This window comes from Aplidium turbinatum, chromosome 10 (genome assembly GCF_918807975.1).
Source record: "Aplidium turbinatum chromosome 10, kaAplTurb1.1, whole genome shotgun sequence".
In the NCBI taxonomy this organism is placed as follows: Eukaryota; Metazoa; Chordata; class Ascidiacea; order Aplousobranchia; family Polyclinidae; genus Aplidium; species Aplidium turbinatum.
In genome coordinates this window covers 19,935,495-19,961,120 of record NC_137481.1, presented here as the reverse complement: position 1 = coordinate 19,961,120, position 25,626 = coordinate 19,935,495, and the positions used below count along the sequence as shown (strand labels likewise).

Sequence of the window (25,626 nt, the reverse complement as noted above, 5' to 3'; positions counted from 1 at the left end):
CTATAGTGAAGAAAATAAAGTTGCAGTGTTTAAACTGCCTAAATGCGAACCGGAACGTGATAGATGGCTTGCCACTATCCCAAGGGATAATATTCCCGATTCAAAGGACAACTTCGTTTGTGAACGCCATTGGCCAGAAAACTATCCTACCACAAAAGTGACATTATTGTGAGCTTTGAAAATGTCCTGGCTAATGCTTTTAGTGTCCAATTTCCTTTTTTAGCAGGTGATGATGTTGTATTTCGGGCTCATCAGACGCTTGTTTTTCAATGCAAGGAATTTATGCAAGGTTCCGACATACCCAAGTTTGTGTTAAGAATTGATGACAATCTGAGCTTTGAAGCATTTCATTCTGGAGTAAAATGCTCTATAACGTCTCTATCAGCAAGTAAATGTTCCAGATGGTCACAAATTCAAGAAGCTGTGAGATTCTTGCATTATATGGAATTATCTCATCAACAAAGTATTAATCTTTTAACTAAGCGAGTCTTGGCTACGAGTAGCTGGTGCATTGTTTTTTTTAGATACTTTTTGCTAGTGAAGTTACCACTTTTTTAAATATCTCAGTGTTATCATGGCTGATCCATCGCAATTTTCAAGGTTGGTGTGGTACAATATCAAATGAACGATTTAATTGTATTTTTCCTTTTACAAGTTTGTGGTGGGCCCGTTTGATACAAGATTAAAAAATATATAAATTGTTTACGAATAGCGTACATGGTGATTTATTTCAATTTTCAGTAGGCTACCGTTCTGTAACAACATATTAGTTTTTTAAAGCTGCCAGATAGTGCCACAGCTTTCGTTTCAGTGTTATAAATATTAGCCTAACGTACGGTTCAATTGAAGACAATGGCACTATGACGTCACTATCTGCCCCCAGTTTTAACAATCCCATTGTACGTTGTCATGGCCTCTATATAGTCCGTCTTGCCTACAGCTAACAAGTCACGTCTTTTATTTTTTATGTCTTGCCTGTGCTTCCGTACAAACATTAGCCAGAAAATCGTCTTTTATTTTTTCTTTAAGTCCTTCTTGGCCTACCAACTAACAAGCCACGTATTTATTATTTATGCTTCTGTAGACTCCCAACCAGAAACAATCCGTCTTTATTTTTTATGGTCACAGCGGTAAACCATAATCTCTTTGTGGGAAAAATGTAACGTAAGATTCCCGAATCCGTTCGTCTGTATGCAGTGCTGTGTTAAACCCTTTGTGGGCCCCGGGGCCAGAATAATTTTGGGCCCCCTATCGTCAAGCAGACCTATAGTATTGTGTATATTTTTACTGCACCGATATAGAAATGTGGTTCACTTCAATAAACTTTCTCACCAGTTAAGATAACAACACAAATGTAAGTAAACACAAACACAGGTCTACCATTTCTTAGCTACACCTTTGCTCGGAATGAAAGCCAAAAGTGTTAAAAATTTCTAATAAATAAATACTGGAAAAAGAGTATGGTCACGACGCGTAAATACCACTGTACCGCGCGGAATTTTGACTGTTTGAACTTTTCGTCGCGGTACCGCGATAAAATCTGAGGATAAAACCAAAACTGATGAAATTATAAATTTTCATTCAGATTTGGTTATTTGGTCTGGTAACATTATTGTTTTTCACCATTTTTATGGTTTATCTGGCAACACTACTTGTTCAGTCAACCATTGTAAAAACACTGTGATTGTGATTGTAAAGTTTAATTTGTAAACAAAAGCAGTGTCAAGAGTATTGAGAATCAGGTGTAATTATTTTTATTTAACATTATTTCATTCCAAGGCAAAGCTTTCATTATTTTATGCAGGCATTCAAGTTAATTAATGTTTTTAGGGTATGGTAGCCTAGGTTAGTGGCAAGAATACACAGGTCACTTGTGATAAGAATGATTTTTGTTTTGGATCAAAGCAATTTCAGTAGGCCACCGTACAACATGTGATATGCCAGGTCTATAAGGTATTTGAAGATAAGAGCAATTTCATGTGCATATGTTTAAAAAAAAGTAAATATAGAAGAAGATTTCTGCTAAAAGTACCCACAGCATTCAATAAAAGGCAACTCAGATGAGCTATCAAAGGTAGATACTAAGTGCTGCAAGTTACTCAATCTCCTAAATAGGCCTTAAATTTTTTCAAAAATTTGCTTTCATTTAATAAATTCTCTTGCATTTGCTCTGCACTTGTGCAAGTGCACTCTTATTTTTTGTGGTGCAGGAGCAGTGTACGGGGAGACATGTGCAGTGCGGCAGCGGACAGATTTTCCTGCTCGCGACATCACTCGTCAAAGATATTTAAAATTACGGTATTCTAAATGTTAAACATAAAATGATAATTAAACTATCAGAAATGTTATTTTGCCAACACCTCACAATTTTTAAAAATAAAATACTTTTATTGATGAAAATAAATTGAATTATATATATAGGCTATATTATATGTGAATTGTGAATTCATCAAGGGCCCAACTCCACTTTTTTCATTTCACTTTTTGTGCTTTCTGATTTCTTTCGATGAAAACAAATTGAATATGCGAATTCACAAAGGGGCCTCCAGTTTTTTTTTCATTTCACTATTTGTGCTTTCCAATGTCTTCTAAATGATACTTTTAAAAAAATGGCAAAATGTTTCAAACATATCGGTAAACACATAAAAAATACCCTATCAATATTTCCTTTGATTTGAAAATGGGCCCAACTACAGCAATTACACTTCAACTTCTCCATTGTTTCTGCACAGAATCTTCACCAAGTGAACTTTTTACGTATGATGCTTCTAATCAGTATGCTTAAGCATGTAATCATAATCGAAGTTTTACCACAAAAGTAAATAACCAAAATAAGTAAAACGGGTGTGCAAAAACACTTTGTACCAAGTGGGCCCTTCTTGGATTCACATATTCAATTGCATCCCACCTGTTATATGTCAAATACACTTTTGCAGATCATGATACTAACTTTATCGCATTTTAACTTTCTTTTAAGATAGTAATGGTGTTTTTAGAGATGTTTCGGTGTAGTAAAGGGCCCAAATTTGAGATGTTTTAGTATAATTAGACCTAAATCGTCCTAATTGACAAGTAGCCTACACGCAGTAAACTTTAGCAACTCAAAAAAAACTTTACTGACGCGCGAAAGTCTATTATTTGCGGGCCCCCTGAGATGGTGGGCCCGGGGGCCGGGCCCCCCTTGGCCCCCCCCTTAACACAGCACTGTCTGTATGTAATGACCGAAAAAAAACACTCTTTGAAACGTCTATTCAAAAAGTGTATTCCTGTAAAATTAGCCCGCAGCTATCGAAATCGGGATGCAACGCCGTACACCACTAAAAACTGTCACTACAATACAAACTACTTAGATAAAGACGGAATTTTTGTCCAGCTAGCAAGCACTAAGCAAACAGTTAAATGTGCGACTAACTCTCAAGCAACCATTTCACGAATGACCAGAATAGATATCAATATCTCAAACTCACGTACGTAGTACTGTGACGTAATATTGAAAGACATTGTCACGCAATTCAAACAGGTGTTCAAAGGTGGTGATGCCATGTTTCATGTTTAAACAGGTTTGACACAAGTCTTACGAACGATGGTGCAATTTTGGCTCATTTTCTAGCAACTTCCATGACGTAAGATGCCAGCTAGGTTAAGTAGACCATAACGGTTTTTATATGACGTTTGATTAGGTGAACCATTGTCGGGAACAGCAACTTATAATTTAAATTGGGTGCATTGTGTCATGTTCTTGCAAATAATTAAGGCTTATAACTGGGGTTCAAAACAAAAATATTTCGAAGTCGTTTTGATATATTGAAATGAAAGTTTATTTTGACACAAAATTTCATTGTTTCGATTCAATCTAGATGTATTTTTCTTTTGAACCATTTGGACGTGTTTCGTTTCGAATCACTATTTATGACGTTTTGCTTCATTTCAACAATAAAAATTTGCTTCCTTATTCAAGAACCTTTTTTTAAACTTGTTTTCCATTGAGGCAAGTGCAAATAAAAAGAATCAATCTCGGTACCAAATCTGTAAATGGAAAAGGTTCAGCACCAGTCAAAAAGCGTGTTGCTAAAACGCAGGGGGAGATTGTAATAAAAGTGGTGGTGATTGATGTTTGTTTTAGTTTAGTTTGTTTATTATCTTTATCCTGCATTGCAGGAAAGCGGACTTGAGCGCTATGCATTGCATCGGTATACGCCTTCCGACGTACACCTGACCCACGCTGCAGCCGACTGCAATGTCTGTTTCCTGTTGTCTACTTTACTTATCACTTAAATTTGGTACTACCCTTTGCTCGAAATCGATCACTGGGTAGAGGCAATTATCGCAAAGTTTCTTGCCCAGAGAAACAACAGCAAGTGCGAGTGGCTGGAGTCGAACATGCAGGCTCTCGACTGCGAGCCCAACGCGCTAACCACTCGGCCACTGCTGCCGACATAGGTGCAACCACATATAGCGTGGGCTGGAGGCGCCTACTTTCAAAACTGAAATTAAATGGGTTCTGCATGAAATATAAACGAGAAAGCCAACTTGGCTGGATTTCAGGTTTCAGCAGCTATGGATTGTAATCCAAGTTATCAACAGTTGCCGAACGTTTTCTAGCTGGCATAACCAGTAGCCTACAGTCATCTTGAGGTCACACTTGGTGTTCCCGACAATTTTCACCAAATCAAACGTCATATAAAAACCAGTTATGGTCTACTTAACCTAGCTGGCATCTTACGTCATGGAAATTGCTAGAAAATGTCCAAATATTGCACCATCGGTCGTAAGACCTGATGAAATATTGCATCACTATCTTTGAACACCGGTTTGAATTGCGTGACAATGTCTTTCATTATTGCGTCACAGTTACTGTCTACGTACATTTGAGATATCGCAAATTATTCTAGTCATTCGTAAAATTGTTTGTTGGAAGTCAGTCGCATATTTAACTGTTTGCTTGGTGCTTAATAGCTGGACAAATTTTCCGTCTTTTATCCAAGTAATCTGTTCTGTAGTGACAGTTTTAGAGGCGTACGGTGTTGCGTCCCATTTTCGATAGCCGCGGGCTAATTTTACAGGAATACACTTTTTGAATAGACGTTTCGAGGAGTGTTTCTTTTTCGGTCATTACATGCAGACGAACGGATCCGGGAACTTTATGTTACAATTTTCCCACGAAGAGATTATGGTTTACCGCTGTGACCACTTGGTAAAATTAATACTTAAGATTATCCTCCACCGCCTAAGACAATTGTTGCAAGAAATATAACTCAATTAGCTTGGCTTCATGAAAGATGGGAAACAAGCATTGTAATTTTCTCGGTGAATGTTTAGTAAAACAGAATTTCTCCTGTACTCCTGCAGGAAGATTTGGCTTGGAGGTTTATAGTTTAAATTCTCAGGATATATCCTCCCAAAAAATATATGAGGATCGGTGGTTGTTTTCTTGGGAGCCGTACTTGTGGAAGACAGCCAGAACTATTATTACAAAACATGCATTTTACAGTAAACCAAACAACCAGCCAAGAAAGCGTATTAGGGACTGCATGGCAACAGGAACATCGGCAGAATATTCACCTGACCAGCAAGGTACTCTGCCAAAGCTTTTCAATTTTCAAATAGGCTCTCAATTTAACAGATTGCTTATGACGTAATAATTTAATTGCATTTACATCACCGTTTTGCTAAAAACTTCACCTGTCAAGATAAACTTTATTTTGATTGATTGAAGCTTTATCCTCGGAGTGGAAAAGTTTTTTGCAGAACCTAATCCTGGCAGTTTCGCATACTTGTAGAGACTTTGAATCACTGACGCAGGCCAGGTTGCCGAGATTGACAGAGTGAAGTTTCCGATTGTTGTAGTTTTGTTGCCAGGGAATTATTCCATCCATTAGATGCCGCTGAATGGAGAGCAGTCCTTAACGTGCGTTGCTCAAGCGCACACCCCGAGAGTCGAACCAGCGCGGCTTGATCTTCAAGCTTCTTCGTTCCAGAAGTCACGCGCAAACTAACAACTTTTGTTATCTTGTCATATATAGGCTACATGCAGAATTCTATTTCCGGTTAAAGTAGCCTGGCTATGTTGTGTAATTGTATTGTATAGTCCTGTTAGTGTTGTCCACAGATCATTGTTCTTTGGAAACGACACTTCCTTTTGATGAAAGGTGACATCATGGTGAAGGCTGCATGGCCGTCTTGCAAAAATAAATTCCAACGAAAGTACTTTGGCTTCACAGATGTTTCACCAGAAGCATTTTACCATCTTCAAGTACGTAAAAGTTTGCTTCTGTTGCAATTACAGGTTTCTGCAATGCACGTGAGATTGCAGACATAATGTCTTCGTCACGAATTTTTTTAAACTGAAAAGGGATTACACTGACGAGCATATTAGTAATTTATAAACCGCAGCAAAGTCACACTGGAACAGAAAGCGCTCACTGTCTCACAAAAATGTCAACAAATTTACAAGAATGTGAAGTTTGAAACAAATTAGGAAACTGGCATCGAGCAGGAATGTCAGGGCTTAGCTTCAACGCTGTAAAATGAACTGTTGTTCAATTAGCATGCCACTGGATCAGTAAAAGTAGCCTAATACTGTATCATTATTTTTATTTGTAGCCTAATGCTTAAGGCACAATTTGACGTGTTGAAAGTTGTCATAGTGAAAGATTGCCAAGTTTAGCCTACTGCTACAAGCTTTCTAACAGTAAAGTAGGCTATGGCTCACAGTTATCTACAGAATTTTCCGACAGTAGCCTAAACTGAGCTTCAAACTAGCAAATACTCACAAAGTGCCTTTAATTTTTGCAGTGGACCGACAAGGCGACAACAGACGGATTCATAACAATTAATAACACACTGAGTAGAGGTTAAGTGGTGTTTTTTTAACAACCAGCTTTGGCCAGGAGTCGAACTAAGATTGTATTATTAGAAAGCGGGCGCCTTATCCAGACGCCACGCATAACCAAGTGGTCAGAGCCCAACCGACAAAGGGTATCGAGTCAACGCTTACCGAGGACACCAAGTGGTTGCATCATGGCAAGACATTTCTTCACATGCTTAAATGTTGACATTAAGTAGTTGATGCAATAACTTTAGCTTGCGAGTAGTAGCTTAAGACCGTTTTCTCACCCAAACCTTGAAAAGTTTACCACCAAAAATGATTATTATTTCATCTAACAGTAACGCATGGTCGCTCTGAGACTTGTGGTCTTACTTGATTCGCATCCAATTTGTGAATATTAGATTGTTGTATGCCACAGATATAATTTTACCAATGTGAAGGCAGATTTCTTTCACGTTCTGCAGTCTGCACTTAAAGTGCGTGTGACAGCATTGTTTTTACAATTCGTATACTGTATTGAAGAAAAAGCTTGAAAAGCATTTAAGAACAACAATAAAACAGCCACAAACATTTACCACAACTTTAATTGTCTTGTTGAGAATTGCTAAAAGATCTACATAAATTTGATCTACATAAAAAGGTGCATGATTCACGTATAGTATAGTACGCTCAGTGCATGTATGTACCATACGCTAAACTGACTAAAGTATAGTCCACTTCAAATTTTATAGAAAAAAATTTGCATGGATTTTAAGTGAGAAAAGTTTCTCACATCCAAGGAACACCAAAGTTGTTATTTTTGCATAGGCACTTTGGGAAGCATTGTAATTGCATTATAAGGCGTTCGAAAATATTGAAGATAAATACTTTTGATGCCCACAAAGTAAATACAAAATCACACATCAGTTACTCGTAAGCACCAATCAAACGTCGTCGATATATATAATAACCTGGAGAAGTTAAATGAGATTTTGTTACCGAAGCGCTGTAGCTTAGATACAAACGATTTACAAGCAGGGTTGCCAGGTTGCCCTTTTTGGGGCCAAATTTCAGAAATTTGGCCTGTTTGAAAACCAGTTGGCTCCTCAATTTTGGGTCGGCTCTCTGGCCCTTTTTTGGCCTTTTTCAAAGCCAGTTGGTTTCTTAAATTTTAGTTTAGCCCTTTAGCCTTTTTTGGCCCTTGTTTGGCCGTTTTCAAAGTATGAGAAACTTTAGCTTTTAAAAATTTTAGAATTCGTACTTCCAGATTTTTTTTGGAAACGCTTGGAGTCCAAATCCTTGTGAATAGATTCACCATTCACGTAATGTGATGCCGTGAGGGATTGTGGAATGTCTTTTTGCAAGTGATTCATTTGGTCTTGTCTTCTGGAGAAGGTGGTAACACAATTACACTAGTTAGGCTACTGTGGCAATGAAATACCGGTAGGCTACACCGCTACACTATTTTCTTTCAATTGTATTTGTTGGACTTGGCCTTGATCCAGGAAGACTAGGATGCCAAAGAACTGGAAAGCAGGATGTGAGTGCGGTAGGAAATACAATAGTAATTGGGAAAAAAAACTTTCCATGGGTCAAAAGAGCTCCAGGTGCAACAAAAGAATGTTTCTGTAAATAATGCCATTGCACTAATATCCTTTCAAAGATCGCCAATTTGGAAGGGCATGAGAAAACTGACAAGCGCAAGGCTAAGGCTCCATCCGCAGGCCAAACAAATGTGTTGTTTTCTACAACTGCCAAACAAAATAACACGTTACAACTAGCACAAAAAAGAAATGTGAAAATCGCTGAACTGAATATAACTTCGGCAACACTGAAGTTCTTCCACAGTTCAATAAACATTGCCTGGCGTGAACTAGAGCTGGTTTGAAAGTGCTGCTTGTGCGTTCTATTTGAATACAAGATATTGAATTGCTTTGACTGAAGTTTTATTTGCAACTAATTTTTCGACTTAAATAATAAACTTTTCTTGGCTCCTTGGTTCCAGATGGCGGAAGCATTTGTCAAAACAAAGTGGAGGAAAAGACCCAAGTCCTTTAAATTGGAATTTCATGAAACTTAATCAAAGGATCAACGTTCAAACATCCATCAGAAGGAAGTTGTGTCAGTTTTCAAAGAAACAAACAATTCCATGAAGTCAATTTCTCAATCTCATCAGATCAATCGCAAGCCACATCAGTTGCCGAAATCAGGAAAGAGAGATCGTGAAACGTCACAGTCGTCTGAATGTCAATCTGCTGCTTTACAATCTGATGCTGCAATTCTTTGTAAAAAACGAAAGCACGCAAAAGAACCAGCGAACAAAAGCAAGAAAGCCAACAAGAATGGTTCTGCTTTGAAAGTATCAAAGGCATCTATTCTACACATTCAACTACAGGGCTGATGAGAAAACAATCCGTGCAATCATTTTGCTATGAACTGTTTGAATCACATTCTGAGAATGAGAAGGCAAATTCGAAGTGTGCAAAAGTTCAAGCGGATCTAAAACACAAAAACGAGAAAGCGACTTTTTCCAAGACGCTCGTTTCAAAAAAAAGAAACTCTGCTTAGTCGACGTCATCAGTCTGCTAATCGTCAACGTCGATAAGAATTGTTGAAGCTGTGAAGAAAAGTGATTCTGCGCGTACAAAGCCTGTTCACCGAACTAGTGCAACAAAGAACAGTTCCATGAAACGAAAGCAAGACTCACAAATAAAGACCGGAATCAAGCTCACTCCTCTGCCATTTTGAACTTAATGAAACAAATGAAAATCCTTCCATTGGCTTGGGTTTCGTTGATAACTGTACATTGCTATTAGCGGTAATGAAGTTCGTAATATGTTGGCACCGCTTGCTGAATCAATATGGCGGAATTGTCTCGTTGCTACAATATGCTGCTTGGCTCGATGCAGAGAAAGTGATGACGTGTAGCCGAAGGTGAGAAGTTCGACTCCAACCGAGAACAAGAAACTGTGTTTTAGCAAACTACAGTATTAAAATAATGTTTGAACACAAAATTAACTTTAGCAAGAAATCTGAACCAGAGTGTGACGGCTTGCCCTTGAGACGGTATTCTGACTTTTCAAGGTTGCAACGCTCAGTTGCCTGGTTAATTATTGAGGTACAAATGCTATCTGCAATGGAAGGCAAAGGTTAATATGGAAAAGCCTGCCCTGGGTTTGCTTACGACTGATGGGATGTCAAAAGCTACCTTAGCGATCGTGAGGTTAACGCAATGGGAAGCCTTTTCGGAAGTAATGACGACTCTTCCAGCTCATCTTAGTTTCCAAAGTCCGGTTCAATTACCTTCAGACTCACAAATCAAACGGCCGTTCTTACGGCCACTTAGGTCTTTGAATCCGTATATTGTGGATGGTATAACACGTGTTGGGGGCTCGTTTACGAAACGCCTCGCTTGACAAATCTATAAAGCACCCTATCCTTTTACCAAGTGATCATCCTGTGACGAGATTACTGATTATGTTTTACCACATTCGTGAAGGACATATGGGACTTATGGGTATTTCATATGTTTTAGCAGCTATGCATCAATCCTTCTGGATATTAAAGGGAAGAGCTGCTGTGAAGAAAACTTTACGTTCTTGTTTAAATTGCAAATTCTGGAAGCGTTGGCTCAACGAGTATTTACCACTACTTCAACCACGGCAGAAATGGTTTGGTACTTCTTGTTTTAAACGCGGAGACCTTGTATTATTGATGGACGAATCTGCCAAACGCGGACGCTGGCCTAAGGGAATTGTTGAAGATGTAATGCCTGACAGCAATGAACTTGTGCGTCGAATCAAGGTGCGCACTGCCCACTCTTCTTTGGTTCGTGATATCCGCAAGGTGTGTCTTCTGGAAGGAAAAGTTGATGAAATGACTGATGATCGATAAACTGACTCTCTCGCGTATGGACAATCATTGATATTTGCCCTGGGTGTTCAGTTTGCTTTGTAGTATTTGTTTGTATTGTATATTAATTTGTTAGCAGCTTTCAATAATGAAAAATTTCGTGCTATTCCGTTACTCCGCTCAGAGCTGCTAAAGTTATGATGATCGTTTTCGTTAGTATGTATGTTCTCGTTATCAAATTGTTAGATTATCATGTACGTTTTCGTTATCGAAATGTTAGGTTAACATTACCATTTTTCAACTGCTTGGTTCTTTAATTTCTGTGCGACTATTGTAACCTATGTAGGCCTAATTAGTGTATGTAGTTATTATGTGTATAGCCTATATGTCTTTACGGATGGTATCTTCCATCACATCGTTGTGAATGCAGTATCTTTAAGTTTCGCTAAGCAGCGTCCGTCAGGTGCTGCTCAACATTTCACACACCTTTGATTCTGGCTCAGAGGTAGTATCATTAAGGTAGTTACGTTTTTTCTCTTGCTCAAGTCATTGACGCTGTACGTTATGTGTTTGTATCTAATCGTTTCCTTTGAATTTGGAAACCCTCGTAGGCTTGCTCCGGTTTCGAGCATGTAGAAACGATTTATGCGATCCCTTTCTTATTTTTAATGTTCTTGTTTTGCGTTCACGCTTCAGTGAACTCCAGCCGCATGACTTTGAATCTTTGTGTTTCATTTATCGAAAAGCGTTCTTTTTTGTGTTTTGACCAGAGCAGTGGACGGTCATATTTTTCAATAATTCTTTCTGTGCGTGGATTACAAGTTAGTGTTTTTGTGTAGCCTACTTAAATAAACATTAGTCAGCTTGAGTCAGTAATGTGATAAATTGAGGCCTAACCTGGTAGCCGTTCTTGTCGTGCAAAATAAAGCACAGCTGTTGGATGCAGGGTCCGTTAATGACGCTGCAAAATTCGGTTGTTACAATCTATACATTCAACTACAGGGCTGATGAGAAAACAATCCGTGCAATCATTTTACTATGAACTGTTTGAATCACATTCTGAGGATAAGAAAGCAAATTCGAAGTGTGCAAAAGTTCAAGTGGATCCAAAACACAAAAACGAGAAAGCGACTTTTTCCAAGACGCTCGTTTCAAGAAAAAGAAACTCTGCTTAGTCGACGTCATCAGTCTGCTAATCGTCAACTTCGATAAGAATTGTTGAAGCTGCAAAGAAAAGACAGTGATACTGCGCGCACAAAGCCTGTTCACCGAACTAGTGCAACAAAGAACAGTTCCATGAAACGAAAGCAAGACTCACAAATAAAGACCGGAATCAAGCTTACTCCTCTGCCATTTTGAACTTAATGAAACAAATGAAAATCCTTTCATTGGCTTGGGTTTCGTTGATAACTGTACATTGCTATTAGCGGTAATGAAGTTCGTAATATGTTGGCACCGCTTGCTGAATCAATATGGCGGAATTGTCTCGTTGCTACAATATGCTGCTTGGCTCGATGCAGAGAAAGTGATGACGTGTTGCCGAGGGTGAGAGGTTCGACTCCAACCGAGAACAAGAAACTGTGTTTTAGCAAAGCATTAAAATAATGTTTGAACACAAAATTAACTTTAGCAAGAGTTCGTGGAGTCGTTTCATTTTTCAGTTCCTGCTCTTTACGACGTAAAAATGGCATGTTGTGATAATATTACATCATTTACGTGTCATTTGATGTGTGTATGTGGTAAGGGTTTAAATATTGAGATCACTTGTGGATTGTATTAGATTTACTGTCATTGCTCATAATTCATCTTGTACATAACCACAATGTAGACTTTCTAACATTATGCAAAATATGAAAGGTGCTGCCAGTACACATAGGCTACAGTAGCCTACAGTACATACCCTTTGCGATTTGATGGTTTCAACATTCTTAAAAGGCTTTTCGTTTTGAGTGAGTCCATAACTCCATAGCAATGAGGGTGTTCAATTTCGATTTGATTTCGATGATATTCGAAATTCGTTTTCGTATCAGAAATTATAGCTGCCCTTTCGGCTGAATTTCGAAATTATAGCTGCCCTTTCGGCTGAACGCGGTTGAAAGTAACGCGAGTGGCGCGAAATCTGTCTTGTCGCATTTTGCAAGCGAAAAAAGACTTCGACGCATGCGCATCGTCGATCACGTGACTATCACACGCTCTCGCGGGTCCAACGGCCAGTCCTGCACACGTGCGTTGAGGAAAGTCGTGCGCAACGTCGTTGTCTTCCACGCGCGTGCAGCCAACGGGAGGTGTCAGTTCTTCCGATAGCCCCGACGTTGAGCGAACACAGGCGATGAGCGAAGACGCCAGACCACTCTGACGGAACTCTTCTCCATGGGCAGGGTCCAGACGGAAGACTCCAACAACAGTGATGATGATGAAATCAGCTCAATCTCAAACAAGATTTCCTATTTTATGAAGCAGAAGCTTGCTTCTGGGCAAGCTGATCCGCTTTCCTGCTGGAAAGCAAACGAAGGCGAGCTACTGCTGCTGAAAAAGCTAGCCGAGAAGGTGTTTGTGACCCCAGCGACCTCGGCTCCAGCGGAGCGATCGTTTTCAAAAGCTGGCCTGACCGTCACGAAGCTGAGATCCCGACTGACGGGTGACCACGTCGATCAGCTTGTGTTCTTGAACACCAACATGGGCCTGGAGCTGTAGACGTTATTTTGTGTTCTTTTTTTGCAAATTTTCATGGCGTTTTTTCTTGTTTTCTAGCGAATTTTCATGGCGTTTCTTTCAATAAAATCACATTTTGCAGTGTGGTGAATAGTTGTGATATTCGAAATTGAAAATAAATTGAATTCCGAATATTCAAATAATCGAAATTGAACACCCCTAGCAAAGAGTAATGGCTGAATTTATGTAAAAAAATATATAGTCAGATGGTGTTATATTTATAGCCTGTAATAAATGTCAGTTTGTGAATGTAAAGCTTCAGTAAATAAGCTAAACACTTGTGTCCAACCTCTTGCTTCTTGTTTTGTAAAGCTGTAGGCTGCATCCTTCACATTTAAAATTTAGGCAGATACAGACAGACAGAGCACGTGTATGTTGGTAGGCCTATATGGTAAGTTTAGGTCTACTTGGATGTCTATAAAACTGAAAGAATTTCAATATTGTTTCTGCCCTCTCTTGTCTTGTAGGCCTATCCTAACGTTTGTAAAAGTGGGCTACAGTAGGCTGGTAAGTAGGCCTGGGCTGAAAGTTATGCAGATGAACGTGTAACAATAATAATTGCAGAGGGACTTTTGTGGTTATATTTTTGGTTTAGGTACATTATGGCAAACAATCGTAGCAAGCATTTTATTGTAAATGATGATAACATTGAAGCTATTCCAAGCTGTGATTTTAGTGACACGGAAGATAACTTGCTTCTGGATGAAGAGGAGATAAATTTTCTGGAAGAGGATGTTCATTGTTCACCACATTTCGAGTCAAAATGTCCAAAACCCTGTAGAAATAGTCATAGACCCACCTTCTCGATCACCTTAACCGGCTACTCCATTGGAACTTGATGCCACAACCTCAGCTACAACTTCCAATACCAGACAAAAACTAAATTGGAAAAGAAATCCACATGGAAAATCAACAACAAGCAATTCTACTCAGGCTACCACTGGTTACGATTTTGGAAGGTTGCTTCTGAGCGTATCAGAAAATCCGACATCACATGAAATATTCAACAATACTTCCAATTTTGAGACTTTCTTGGCTGATAAAGTTGTTCCAGAAACCATTCTTTATAGCCATCAAAACGGCCATGCTTTTACAACATCTGTTGATGAGATGGAAGCATTTTTTTGGTATCCACATAATAGTGGGGTACCACGTTCTTCCAACCATGAGGGACTATTGGTCCACTGATCCAGACCTCAGTGTGCCATTCATTGCAAATGTAATGTCGCTGAGACGTTTCGAAGAAATTCGCCATTATCTACATTTCAATGATAATAGCTGGATGAAACCCCGCGATGACACATCACATGATAGAGTATTCAAAGTTTGGTCAGTTTTTGACCATTTCAACATTTCTATTCAAAATGAAATGAATGCCACAGAATGCCGTCCAAACAGATGGTTAAATTTAAAGGACGTAATATTCTTCGGCAGTACGTAAAGAGTAAGCCAATCAAATGGGGCTTCAAAATGCGGTGTAGGTGTGATTCCAAGTCGGGGTACTTGTTCGAGTTCAATCTTTATACTGGCAAAAAAGATGGACGTGTTGACCATGGACTGGTTGAAGATGTAGTAGTTCTACAACTAATCGAAAAAATCCATCATCTAGGATGTCAAGTGTACATAAACAATTTTTTCAAATCGCCTTCACTTCAAGTCATGCTGCTTGAGAAGAATATACTAAGTGCTGGAACGGTACGTGTAAACCGTAAATTTTTGCCGAAACAAGTTCCCTCTGACAAACACATGAAGAGGACATCTTGCGCAGTTTCAAGCCAACGGCATTCAATTCTTGAAGTGGATGGACAACAAAGCTGTGCACATGCAGACCCAGTACATAAAATAAAACGAAGAAAGGGTCTAGTAAAAAACAAAATGTTGATTGTCCTGATGTCGTGAAGCAATACAATGAATTTATGGGTGGTGTGGACATCATGGACCAAAAGAAGGTGACCTACCAATTCGACCACAGTTCCCGGTTCAAATATTATCTTCTTGTGCTTGTGTTTGATTTGATAGATATCGGTATCAACAATTCTCATGTGATACACAGCAAAATCTCTAAGAACAGTGATGGCGTAAACAGTATTTCTTCCCTAATGTTTAGAAGACAAGTTGCCCAAAATATGATTGGAAATTTTAGCAGCAGGAAACGTGCTCACTCTACGTCACCTATTATGACAAAACCCAAACAGGTCTCCTATTCTGCAGGTGCTAACCACACAATGATGAAGAGTGGTGATAGACGAAGATTGTGTACCACAAATAACAAAGATTATAAAACATACAATATGTGCAGCACTTGTGACGTTTACCTTTGCTATCCTAAAGTAAGAAATTGCTTTCAAATGTATTACACATATAAGTAACACGACATGAAGACATTTGCCTAGTTTTGTGCTTTTTGATTATAGCGTCGATGTTGTTCTGCTGTAATGGCTTCCTGGCTCTGAATATGATTGAGCGACAAGTCTGACGTTTTGTGATGAAGCTGAGTGTTCGATTATTTACAAAATTTTCAATGAAAAAAATGCTTAATTTGTGTTTACTTGAGAATGTTCAGATGCCTATTTATCAATCTTACCAGGTAGCCTACCTCAAAAACGAATACGCTACCTGTAGTGTTCTGTCTAAAAATTTCCCTATGTGAAACCGTTCAAAAAGGTGTGAAACATCATGTTTCTTTTGTGCCATCGTGAGTAAAAATCTCTCTGATTTTCCTGGATGATACGGCAGAATTTCCTTATAACGCACTTATAGGCCATTTTTGCACTAATGAAAATGAATTCTAGCAGATACATTTGTCCAAATCAACCTTCAAAAATCCTTGCGCATCCATCCAAAAATTTTATGCAAAATGCACACAACAGTGCTTGAAGAGACCACTGGTTACAAGTTTTCTCAAAATTGTCTAATTTTACCGCTAAGGTACATTGGGTCAAAAAAGACTCATCGTCAAAAATGCCAAAGATAATATTTTTTTCCAAATTTTTTTATTAATGTTTTACAACAATTATGGGTTAAGGAAACTTTTTTGGTTTAAAAAAAATCTTTCTGAAAAAGTTATGTAGCCTACTTTAAAGGGTTAAACATGGGCAAGGCAGCTGTTTACGACATTTAAAGTTACACAGAACAAAATGTTCTGATTTAATAAAAAATGTTATCTCTCCATGCGTAAAAGAGGATTTAATCGATATGACCTAAAAGACGAAAAATTCGCTCTCATAATTGACGAGTCTGTAGGTCACAGATATTTCTACATGCAAACATTTGTGTATTTTAGTGAGATTTTTTAGCAAAAAAAAAAAAAAAGTTTGATTATTACTGCATTTTTGGGATTAGTCTATTTGAAGGAAACCACTGGAGACAAACTTTTCAATATTGTTGAAACAGAAGTTTAAAATTGTGGACAGTCACTTACAAACTGCATCGGCTTTGCGTCCGATGGTGCAGCAAATATGGTTGGCTGCAGCAATTCTGTATGGACGAGAATGAAAGCAGCTTCACCTCTCTGTGTACAGTTGAAATGTATTTGCCATTCGCTTGCATTATGCATCCAGCATGCTGTATCAAAACTGCCGTCTGATGTTGTTTTTTTGTTGTCAGAAATTCCGCAGTGGTTTCGCAACAGCCAGTTACCATCTTAAATCTTTTCAGGCTAACACAACCACAGAGTCAGATTTCATTCGAACTGCTCCCCTCCCATTTGAAAAGCCATCCTCAACTCGTTGGCTTGTGCAAGGGAAAGTTTTCGACAATATTTTAATCAACTGGGAAGAACTGAAAGCTTACTTCATTAATGCAGAACAGTATCAAATGAACTTTAAATGCAAATTCAAAGCAATATTACTTAAAGAAATGCTTTTTGAATGGAAAAACTACTTATATTTTGAGTTTGCAACCCCTCTCGTGCAAGAATTTGAAAAAAATGAATAGTTTATTTCAACAAACAAAAGCTGATCCCCATGCTTTTGCTATTGTTTGTCCACAAAGAAAGTTGCCAGAAAGAAAGCCAGAATGTATGATAGCGTTGGTCGCAAAAAAGGCCTTCACCAAATTGATTTTGGTATAAAGTTTCTGAGTGAGTGTGGTAAGATTTTAGACCGACATCAAACAAGTCATGCTGCAGAAGAAATGCAGTAACGAAAATAAGGTGCTCGACTATACTTGAGGAAACGTTTAATCAAGTGACATCTCGTCTACCCTCTATTACAAACATATTTGAAGGGCTGTCAAGGATAAATCCTGCTAATGTTTTGAACCAGGCATCAAAAAGCTCCTTTCTGATCTGCCATTTCTCCAATTTGCAGATCCGAACATCAGCGTGATCGAAGAGCAGTATAGAAAGTTACCATTTGTAAACTGGCAGGAAGAATATCAGTTTAAGCATGGATTTCCAAGCGACAGCGAGCTGTTTTGGATTGGCGTACAAAAACATGGCTCATTCAAAGAGCTTTCTACTTTTGCTCTTACATGCTTATGCTTAGTAACTCCAGTGAACAATGCTATCGTTGAGAGAATGTTTTCTCTTGAATCTTCAGTGAAGACAAAAGCAAGAAATAGAATGCAGCTACATCTTATGGGTGCTATTGTCCGAATTAGAGCTGAATTGCCTCTCTCTAATAAATGCTCCAAAGAATTTGCCGTTACACCCAAGATGTTGAGTAATTTTACATCAGATACGATACAGGCAGATTACGCAACCATTAGAACGTTTGAGCATAGATTTTAAAAGACCTCTCCCATCTCGTAATCGTAACAGATACTTCTTGTGTGTCATCGGCGAATTTTTTAGGTTCCCGTTTGGGTGATTCCATGTCAATTTACATGGTAGATGTAGTAGATGTAACCCTATGTTTCAAATTCTCTTTGAGATTTGCTGTGCGAGCGCTCACTTTTTGTTTATTAACTGATGCAAATTCTCTTATATCTTCATAAGTACTCGACATAGGTTTTAAAAAATTGGGTTTTGGTTAGGTATTTTCAGGGTCAAGGAATCCAAATCTGCTGTCAAAATATCAAAAAAACAACCTTTTCATTGAGAAAAAGAAGGTTGAAATTTTTTTAACATTTTTTTAAGTTCCGAACTTTGATCTCATTTTTTAAGTTGTTGACGCAAAGTTACAAAGTTTTTTTTTGTGCTATTATTCTTATTCTTTTTATTAATGCAGGTTTGTTAATTATGTTTTGTAAGCTTCATGAAAAATTTTTCATAGAAAATCGACATAAGCCATTGTTTTTTCTTCACCTAAAACGCGTACACTGTGTGTACTCTTTGGCGACCTAGCTGCTGCCATCAATAAAAAATAATTTTAATGGAAACTCTTTTGTACAAAAATGTGTGTTTTACTTTTTGCATTGTATGGTGACGGTGTAAATGTTCATTTACATTTAAATGTTTACTCGGAACTCTGCCCTTGCAGTCCAACAATAGCCATGGGTTGGGTACTTTTCATGTAAGATTTAAAAAAAAAAAATATTAACCTTGCATATATTGTTTTAGGAATATTCTAGATAACTGTATCAGCAACTTTTAATTGGTAATACTAAATTTAAATCATGACTGAAATGGAACCTTGCAGCATTGGCACTGCCCTCAACTCCATGTGCCACAAAAACTCCTATACTCGAACTACTGCATTGAAAGAACTGAGTTTGTTTTCTGAAAAATATCAAAAGCTACTTCTATGGAGATGTAATCTTCAGAATTCTGAAACACCTATCCACACAGTTTGTTTACACCACGAAAAATGCTTTCTGGGAAACAACTTTGAAAAAAAATTTACCAAATGTTGTAATGTTTTTGGAATCCACAAAAAGAGTGTGAAAGCCAAGCAAAAAATCACTTTAGAAATGGCTCAAAAAATAACAAAAACTGGTTTAAAGGCAGTTTGTTCTGGTTGGAAACTGTGGAACTTGTTTAAAAAATGCTACAAGAATGGATGAGACTAGTGATTCTGCTGAAAGCATGTCTGATACAAGCATGGCCTCTCAGTCTCATTTCCTTGATGTTAAGGAAAAAGCAACACATAAACGTAAGCTGGATGACAGTCTTTCTGCATTAGCTTTGTCCATACTGAACATAGCTCACATGCCAAAACGTCAGCGCACAATAAAAGCAAAGCGAAAGCTACACAAAGTTGTTACAAATTTGGAAGCGTCATTTTCTTCTCTTATTGGTGTCAATATTGATGCACTTCAAGAACCTTCAGCTTCATCAGTGGCTGAAATCAACGAGTCGAGGCAAAAAGCAGATGACCTTGATACACTTATGGAAGAATTAAAATGCAAAATTAAAGCAGCAAATACATTCTCAGAAAAAGTGCAGCTCTTAACCCTCAGGCCACCATCTTGGAGTTTGTTCAAAACAGCTACATTTTTTGAAGTTTCAGACTACTTAGTTCGAAAATCTGTTATGGTCAAACATGAGAAGGGATTATTAGGAACTCCAGAACCAAAGCTTGGAAAGGTTCTTCCAACAAGCACCACAGCTGCAGTAAATGCATTCTATCATGATGATGAATATGGTAGATGGATGCCAGAAGCTAGCTAAGAACTATGTTAGTGTTGCCAGAAATGTGCATGAACAAAAACGCTTGGTTTTGTGCAACCTCAGAGTTGCACAGTGCATTTAGGGAAAAGCACCCAGATGAGAAAATCAGTTTCTCAAAGTTCTGTCAACTGAGACCAAAATGGTGTGTCACTGCTTCTGGAAGTGGCACCCGCTCAGTCTGTGTTTGTACATATCATCAAAATGCACAACTACTTGTCGATGCTGATAAAATTAATGAATCATACAAAAGCTTAACGGCAAAAGTTGTGTGTGACTATAATAGTAGAATGGGTATGGTACATCGTTGTATCCATTGCCCAGGAAAAGATGCCTTGCACAAGTACCTTTTGGAATGTGTGCCAGCAGTATGTTCAAATGAAACAGTTGAATACCAGCAATGGCAATCTACTCATAGATCAATGTTAATCACTAACATTGTTACTGTGGCTAAACTCATTGACAATCTGACCACATTAATTGATCAACTTACAGCCCATTCTTACATTGCAAAATGTCAGGCAAGGTATTTAACGAACCGAAAAAGTAATATTGATAAAACTTCTTGTATTGTCCTTCTCGATTTTGCAGAAAATTATCAATTTATTGTTCAAGATGCATCACAGGGGTTTCACTGGAATCAGAGCCAAGCAACAGTTCATCCTGCAGTCCTCTACTACAAAACTGAAGAAAACATTTTATGTCATGATTCTCTTTGTTACATTTCTGATTATCTGAAACACGACACCGCATTTGTTTATGAGCTTTTGCAGCAGATCAGCAGTTACATAAAAGAAAATCTAAAACATGTGAAAATAATCGAATGCTTTTCAGACGGCTGTGCAGGTCAATATAAAAACTTCAAAAATTTATTAAACTTATGCCACCACCAATCTGATTTTAACCTTGATGCATCCCGGTCATTTTTTGCCACAGGCCATGGAAAATCTCCATGTGATGGCATCGGTGGCACTGTAAACTGTAAAGCGCCTAGCAGCAAGATCAAGTTTGCAAAACAACCAAATTTTAACTCCCAAGTGTTTTTTTAATTTTTGTCAAACTGATATCCCAAACATAAAATGCTTTTTTGTATCCCAAAGTGCAACACAGAAAGCACGATTTGCTCTACAAACCAGATATAAACTGGGAACAACACTCCGAGGAACTCGATCTTATCATCATTTTCAACCAGTTTCCTCAAACACCTTACAATTCAAACGAACAAGTGAAGATCCTGAGTTTTCTGGAGAGCATACGTTTAAAGAATCTACAAATCACCAGCCAGTATTGAAACTGAAAACCAATGACTATATAGCAATTATAGCATGCAAATACGATTCAGTTTGGTGGATTGGCACTTGGCAGTATCATGGAAGTGAATGAACCACAAAGTGAAGTTAAAGTTAAATTTATGTCCCCACACGGTCCCAGTAAATACTTTCAGTGACCATCAAGAAAAGACACATGTTGGGTTACATTACAGCAAATTATCTGCATAATAGGGGCACCAGCCGCACCACGGCCAGCAATCAGCAGTGGAAGAAATTACATAATTGAAAAGAATGACATGAAAGTTATTTTAAATACCATTGCTTAAAACTACTCCATTAATGATAACTATTGTGATCAAAATTTAAAAGCATTTATTCTGAAGTTTCATCAAACAGACACCAATGACCAAATCTTTTTTATTCCGCATGTTTTGTTGCTTACAGCAACACAGTTCTGTGCTATGTTATGTTGTCGGGTAACAATGGCACAGATTTAACCTGGCCAACAAATCAGTACTTTCTAGCATTAATTCAATGAATGAAGATGTTACATAAATTGATGTAATATCTTCATTCTTCATATAGGATCCATTTCTGGAAAAAATGTTGCAGCCAGCAATTCAGTCTTTTTTACATTGAGATGTAAAAAAGATGTAGATTGTAGATGTAAAAAAGATTGAATTGCTGGCTGCAACATTTTTTGCAGAAATGAATCCTATATGATACAATGTGAATAACAAATACTTAAATGTTAGAATGATAGTGTTATCACATTGTATACAATTATTAAATTTATTCAATAGTGGGAAAACATTAAATATTTTCGGTGTGGTGAATATTTGTTGTTGAAATGTAAAATGTATTTTATCTTTACAGCAATATTGTTCTGTGCACAAACCACAATGACAGTTTGTCGTTGACTTACAGACGACACAAGTATTGCATTTGATTTTGTGTAAAGTATTATGTTAAGTGTTCAAATTGAATCTCTTATGGAAATTATATGTGTTTCATGCAAAGGCTGATAAAACCTGCTATTAATCTGATTCAAAATAACAAGAAAGGTGGCTGAATAACTCATTCTTGCAGTACATTTCATAATCGCTGTTGAACTACCACCAGTCATAGTTATGCGGCATGATCAAAATTACAAACACGTCAAAAACAGGTCCATTTTCTGCACACAATTTTTTCATGAAGCTTACAAAACATAATCACCAAATCTACATAAATAAAAAGGGTAAGTATAATGGTACAAAGAAAAAAAAAAACTTTGTAACTTGCGTCAACAGTTTAAAAAATGAGATCAAAGTTCGGAACTTTAAAAAAGTTTCAACCTTCTTTTTTTGATATTTCGACAGCAGATTTGGATTCCTTGACCCTGAAAATACCCAGAACCCAATTTTTGAAAACCTATGTGGAGTAGTTATGAAGATACAAGAGAATTTGCACTAGTCAATAAGCAAAAAGTGAGCACTCGCACAGCAAATCTCCACCTAGTGGCTAAATTTTCACCATGTCATATCTCAAGAACCGTACAAGATATAATTTGGGTAGAGAGGTAACTCTTTTAAACCATAAACAGACATAACTCAGCAACAACACTACATTTAACATTATAAAAACAAAAAACAAAAAGCGAACGTTTTCGGCTAGTCATATAGCCCTTTTCAAGCCTATAAGAAAATACATTATTAAAAGAAATGCTAAAGAATCATATAGTATCACAGCAAAAATATGGTCAAAGCTAAACATTTACTTGACCCGTTGTGCTGTGTAATTTTCAGTTATCATTTTGTGTGAGCGAGGCAGTTTCTCAAATGTTTAGCTTTGACCATATTTTTGCTGTGATACTATATGATTCTTTAGCATTTCTTTTAATAATGTATTTTCTTATAGGCTTGAAAAGGGCTATATGACTAGCCGAAAACGTTCGCTTTTTGTTTTTATAATGTTAAACGTACAAGATATCAAAATAATTTTTTTTCTTTGATCATTATTTTGCAAGGACAGTAACATATCTTAAAACAAACAAAATTTGAAACGTAGGGTTACAAATTTTGATTTTTTTTCCTTAAATTTGATATGGAATGACCCATTTACCATATCCACTACCAGTATGACCACTGAGTAGTGATAGTGAGTACCCTTTAGTGATTGAGCATGATTGAGGGTCTTCTTTTATGAGTCAAGAACTAAGGCAGTTTTTTTGGAAAGAGGAGTACCCACAAGCAGAATCACGCCGTACAATCCTGCTGGAAACGGACAAGTCTTGAGATGCAATGGCGTTATTTGGAAAGTTATTCAACTAGCCTTAAAGTCAAAACGCTTACCTACAGAGTGCTGGCAGGATGTACTCATTGTACTGCCTGATGTACTACATTCGATGAGATCACTCTCATGAACAGCTACGAACGTCACTCCGCATGAGAGACTTTTTAACTTTGTTCGCCGATCTACAAGTGGATATTAATGCGTACGTGGTTGTCGACTCCGGGCCTGGTGCTTCTTAAATGCTATGTACGAAAGTCTAAAAACGACCCGTTAGTTGATGAAGTACAACTCATTAAAGCTAATTCTCATTATGCTCGTGTAGAATATCCAGATGGACGAACTTCAACAGTAGCTACAAAGCATTTAGCACCGTATGGAGGATCTTCCGAAAAACTGGAGATCATACCCAATTGTGACAAAGTGTGTGCTCCAGATGATGAAGATGGCCATGAAGAAAATGCTACCAGTAGCAGTAAAGTCGCCGAACAAACTGACTTCACCGAAACTCGGAATTGAATAATAGCATCGGAAATTGGAGCATCGGAATTGAATAATACACCGATTTTGTCTGACGAAGCTGTCACTCCAATTACTGGTACACGGCCTGACACTGTTACGGACGATCTAACAAACAGGGCGAAGTGTTGTCGCACCAGAACAGAAACATTACGTCGATCTACTCGTGCACGACGCCCTGTTGCTCGTTTAATGTATTATTAGTTATTGTCAAGTTTTTGTTAGTATGCATTGCTTTCATTTTAAAGTTTAGGAGAATGTTGTAAAACTTCTGATTGGTTGTGTTTAATTGATCTTGCGTGCTCTGTGCACAGTCGACGTGTTGGCTTCTGGGGTGATTCGCGAAGCTCTTGTTATGCCACTTTTTAGTTGTGTTGCAAGGGTTGTATACAGTTTAGGTGCTTACTTTATGTTTAGCTATGTTTTATAAAGCTTTTGTTATGGTAATCTTATTAAGTAAATAAAATATGTCACGGTTTATGCTTCAACTTCTCAGGAAAACGTTCTTGATGATGATTTGAATGTGTAATTATTTTTGTAGGATTTTTCTCGATAACTGAATTATCTCTGCGTATAGTATAATGTATATCACCTATAAATAGCCTACTGCCTTAATTTTGCTAGTGTGTTTGATGATTGATCTTGCTAATTATGCACTCACTTGTTTAGTGACTTCAGTAAGTAATGCTATTGTAGACAGAATGTTCTCTGTTGTGACTGCTGTCAAAACAAAAGTAAGAAATAAGATGCAGTTACAGCTTCTTGATGCCATTGTTAGAATAAGTTCTGAACTCTTGCTTGCAAACCAGTGCTGCAAAAACTTTAAAATTACTCCAAGAATGCTGAATAAATTTACCACAGACATTGTGTATGCTTTGAACTCCAGGGAGGATGATGATGAATGTGGAAATGTTTATTTAACTGTTAGATAACTTGCTCGGTGGAATTTATTGGGGTCACATTCTCTGCATGCCTTTTTGTAAATTGTTTATTTGTTATTGTTGTGTCTCTCCAGAAGCATGATCTTACTTGCTGTATTGTCTGCATGTATTTATTATGTTTCAGTGCTGCATTGTCTGTGCTGCTTCTGGAAATAACGTTTAATAAACTGGCTGATTGATTTCTATTTCAAACAGCAATAAAAAATTGAGTTGGCCCTATTTTCGGCCCCTTGTTTAAGAAGTTGGTTCTTTTTTGAAGGTGCAGCTGGCTCCTTGCCAAATTTACCTCTGGCAACCCTGTTTACAAGCGTGGTGGCATGTGTCGTATAGGCCAGTGCTTCCCAACCAGTGGGTCGCGAAGCTATTTCAGGTGAGTCGCGAAGCATTTCTAAATGTTACTAAATGTTAAAATTTTCTAAAAAATACCGACATTACTATGGATCTCACAAGCCGCAGTTTGGTCTTGAACAGTATTGCGCCATCGCTATCGCTACTCTTACGCAAGAAATGACTTTGAGCCAAAAGCACAATGTGTGGAGTGTGCAAAGATATTGTCGAACGCGTTATTGAAACCATCGAACCTTAAGATGCACCTAGACCTAGACACATTATACCACCCAAAAAGTGCAATGAAACCCAAAGAATAATTCGAGAGAAAGAGGGATGACTTGCAGTCACAGCAGCGAGTCTTGACTTCGTTTA

At 37.8% G+C, this 25,626-nt stretch overlaps 1 protein-coding gene across 1 annotated transcript; it reads left to right on the top strand.

Annotated features, from left to right (window-relative positions):
- The first annotated feature begins 5,469 nt into the window (after window positions 1–5,469).
- LOC145778796 (uncharacterized) lies at window positions 5,470–7,386 on the top strand. The gene is made up of 3 exons (XM_082590378.1): window positions 5,470–5,574; window positions 6,110–6,253; window positions 6,796–7,386. Exons 1-3 carry the CDS (start codon window positions 5,479–5,481, stop codon window positions 6,856–6,858), a joined length of 303 nt encoding a protein of 100 aa, XP_082446504.1. The 5' UTR covers window positions 5,470–5,478; the 3' UTR covers window positions 6,859–7,386.
- Window positions 7,387–25,626: the final 18,240 nt, after the last annotated feature.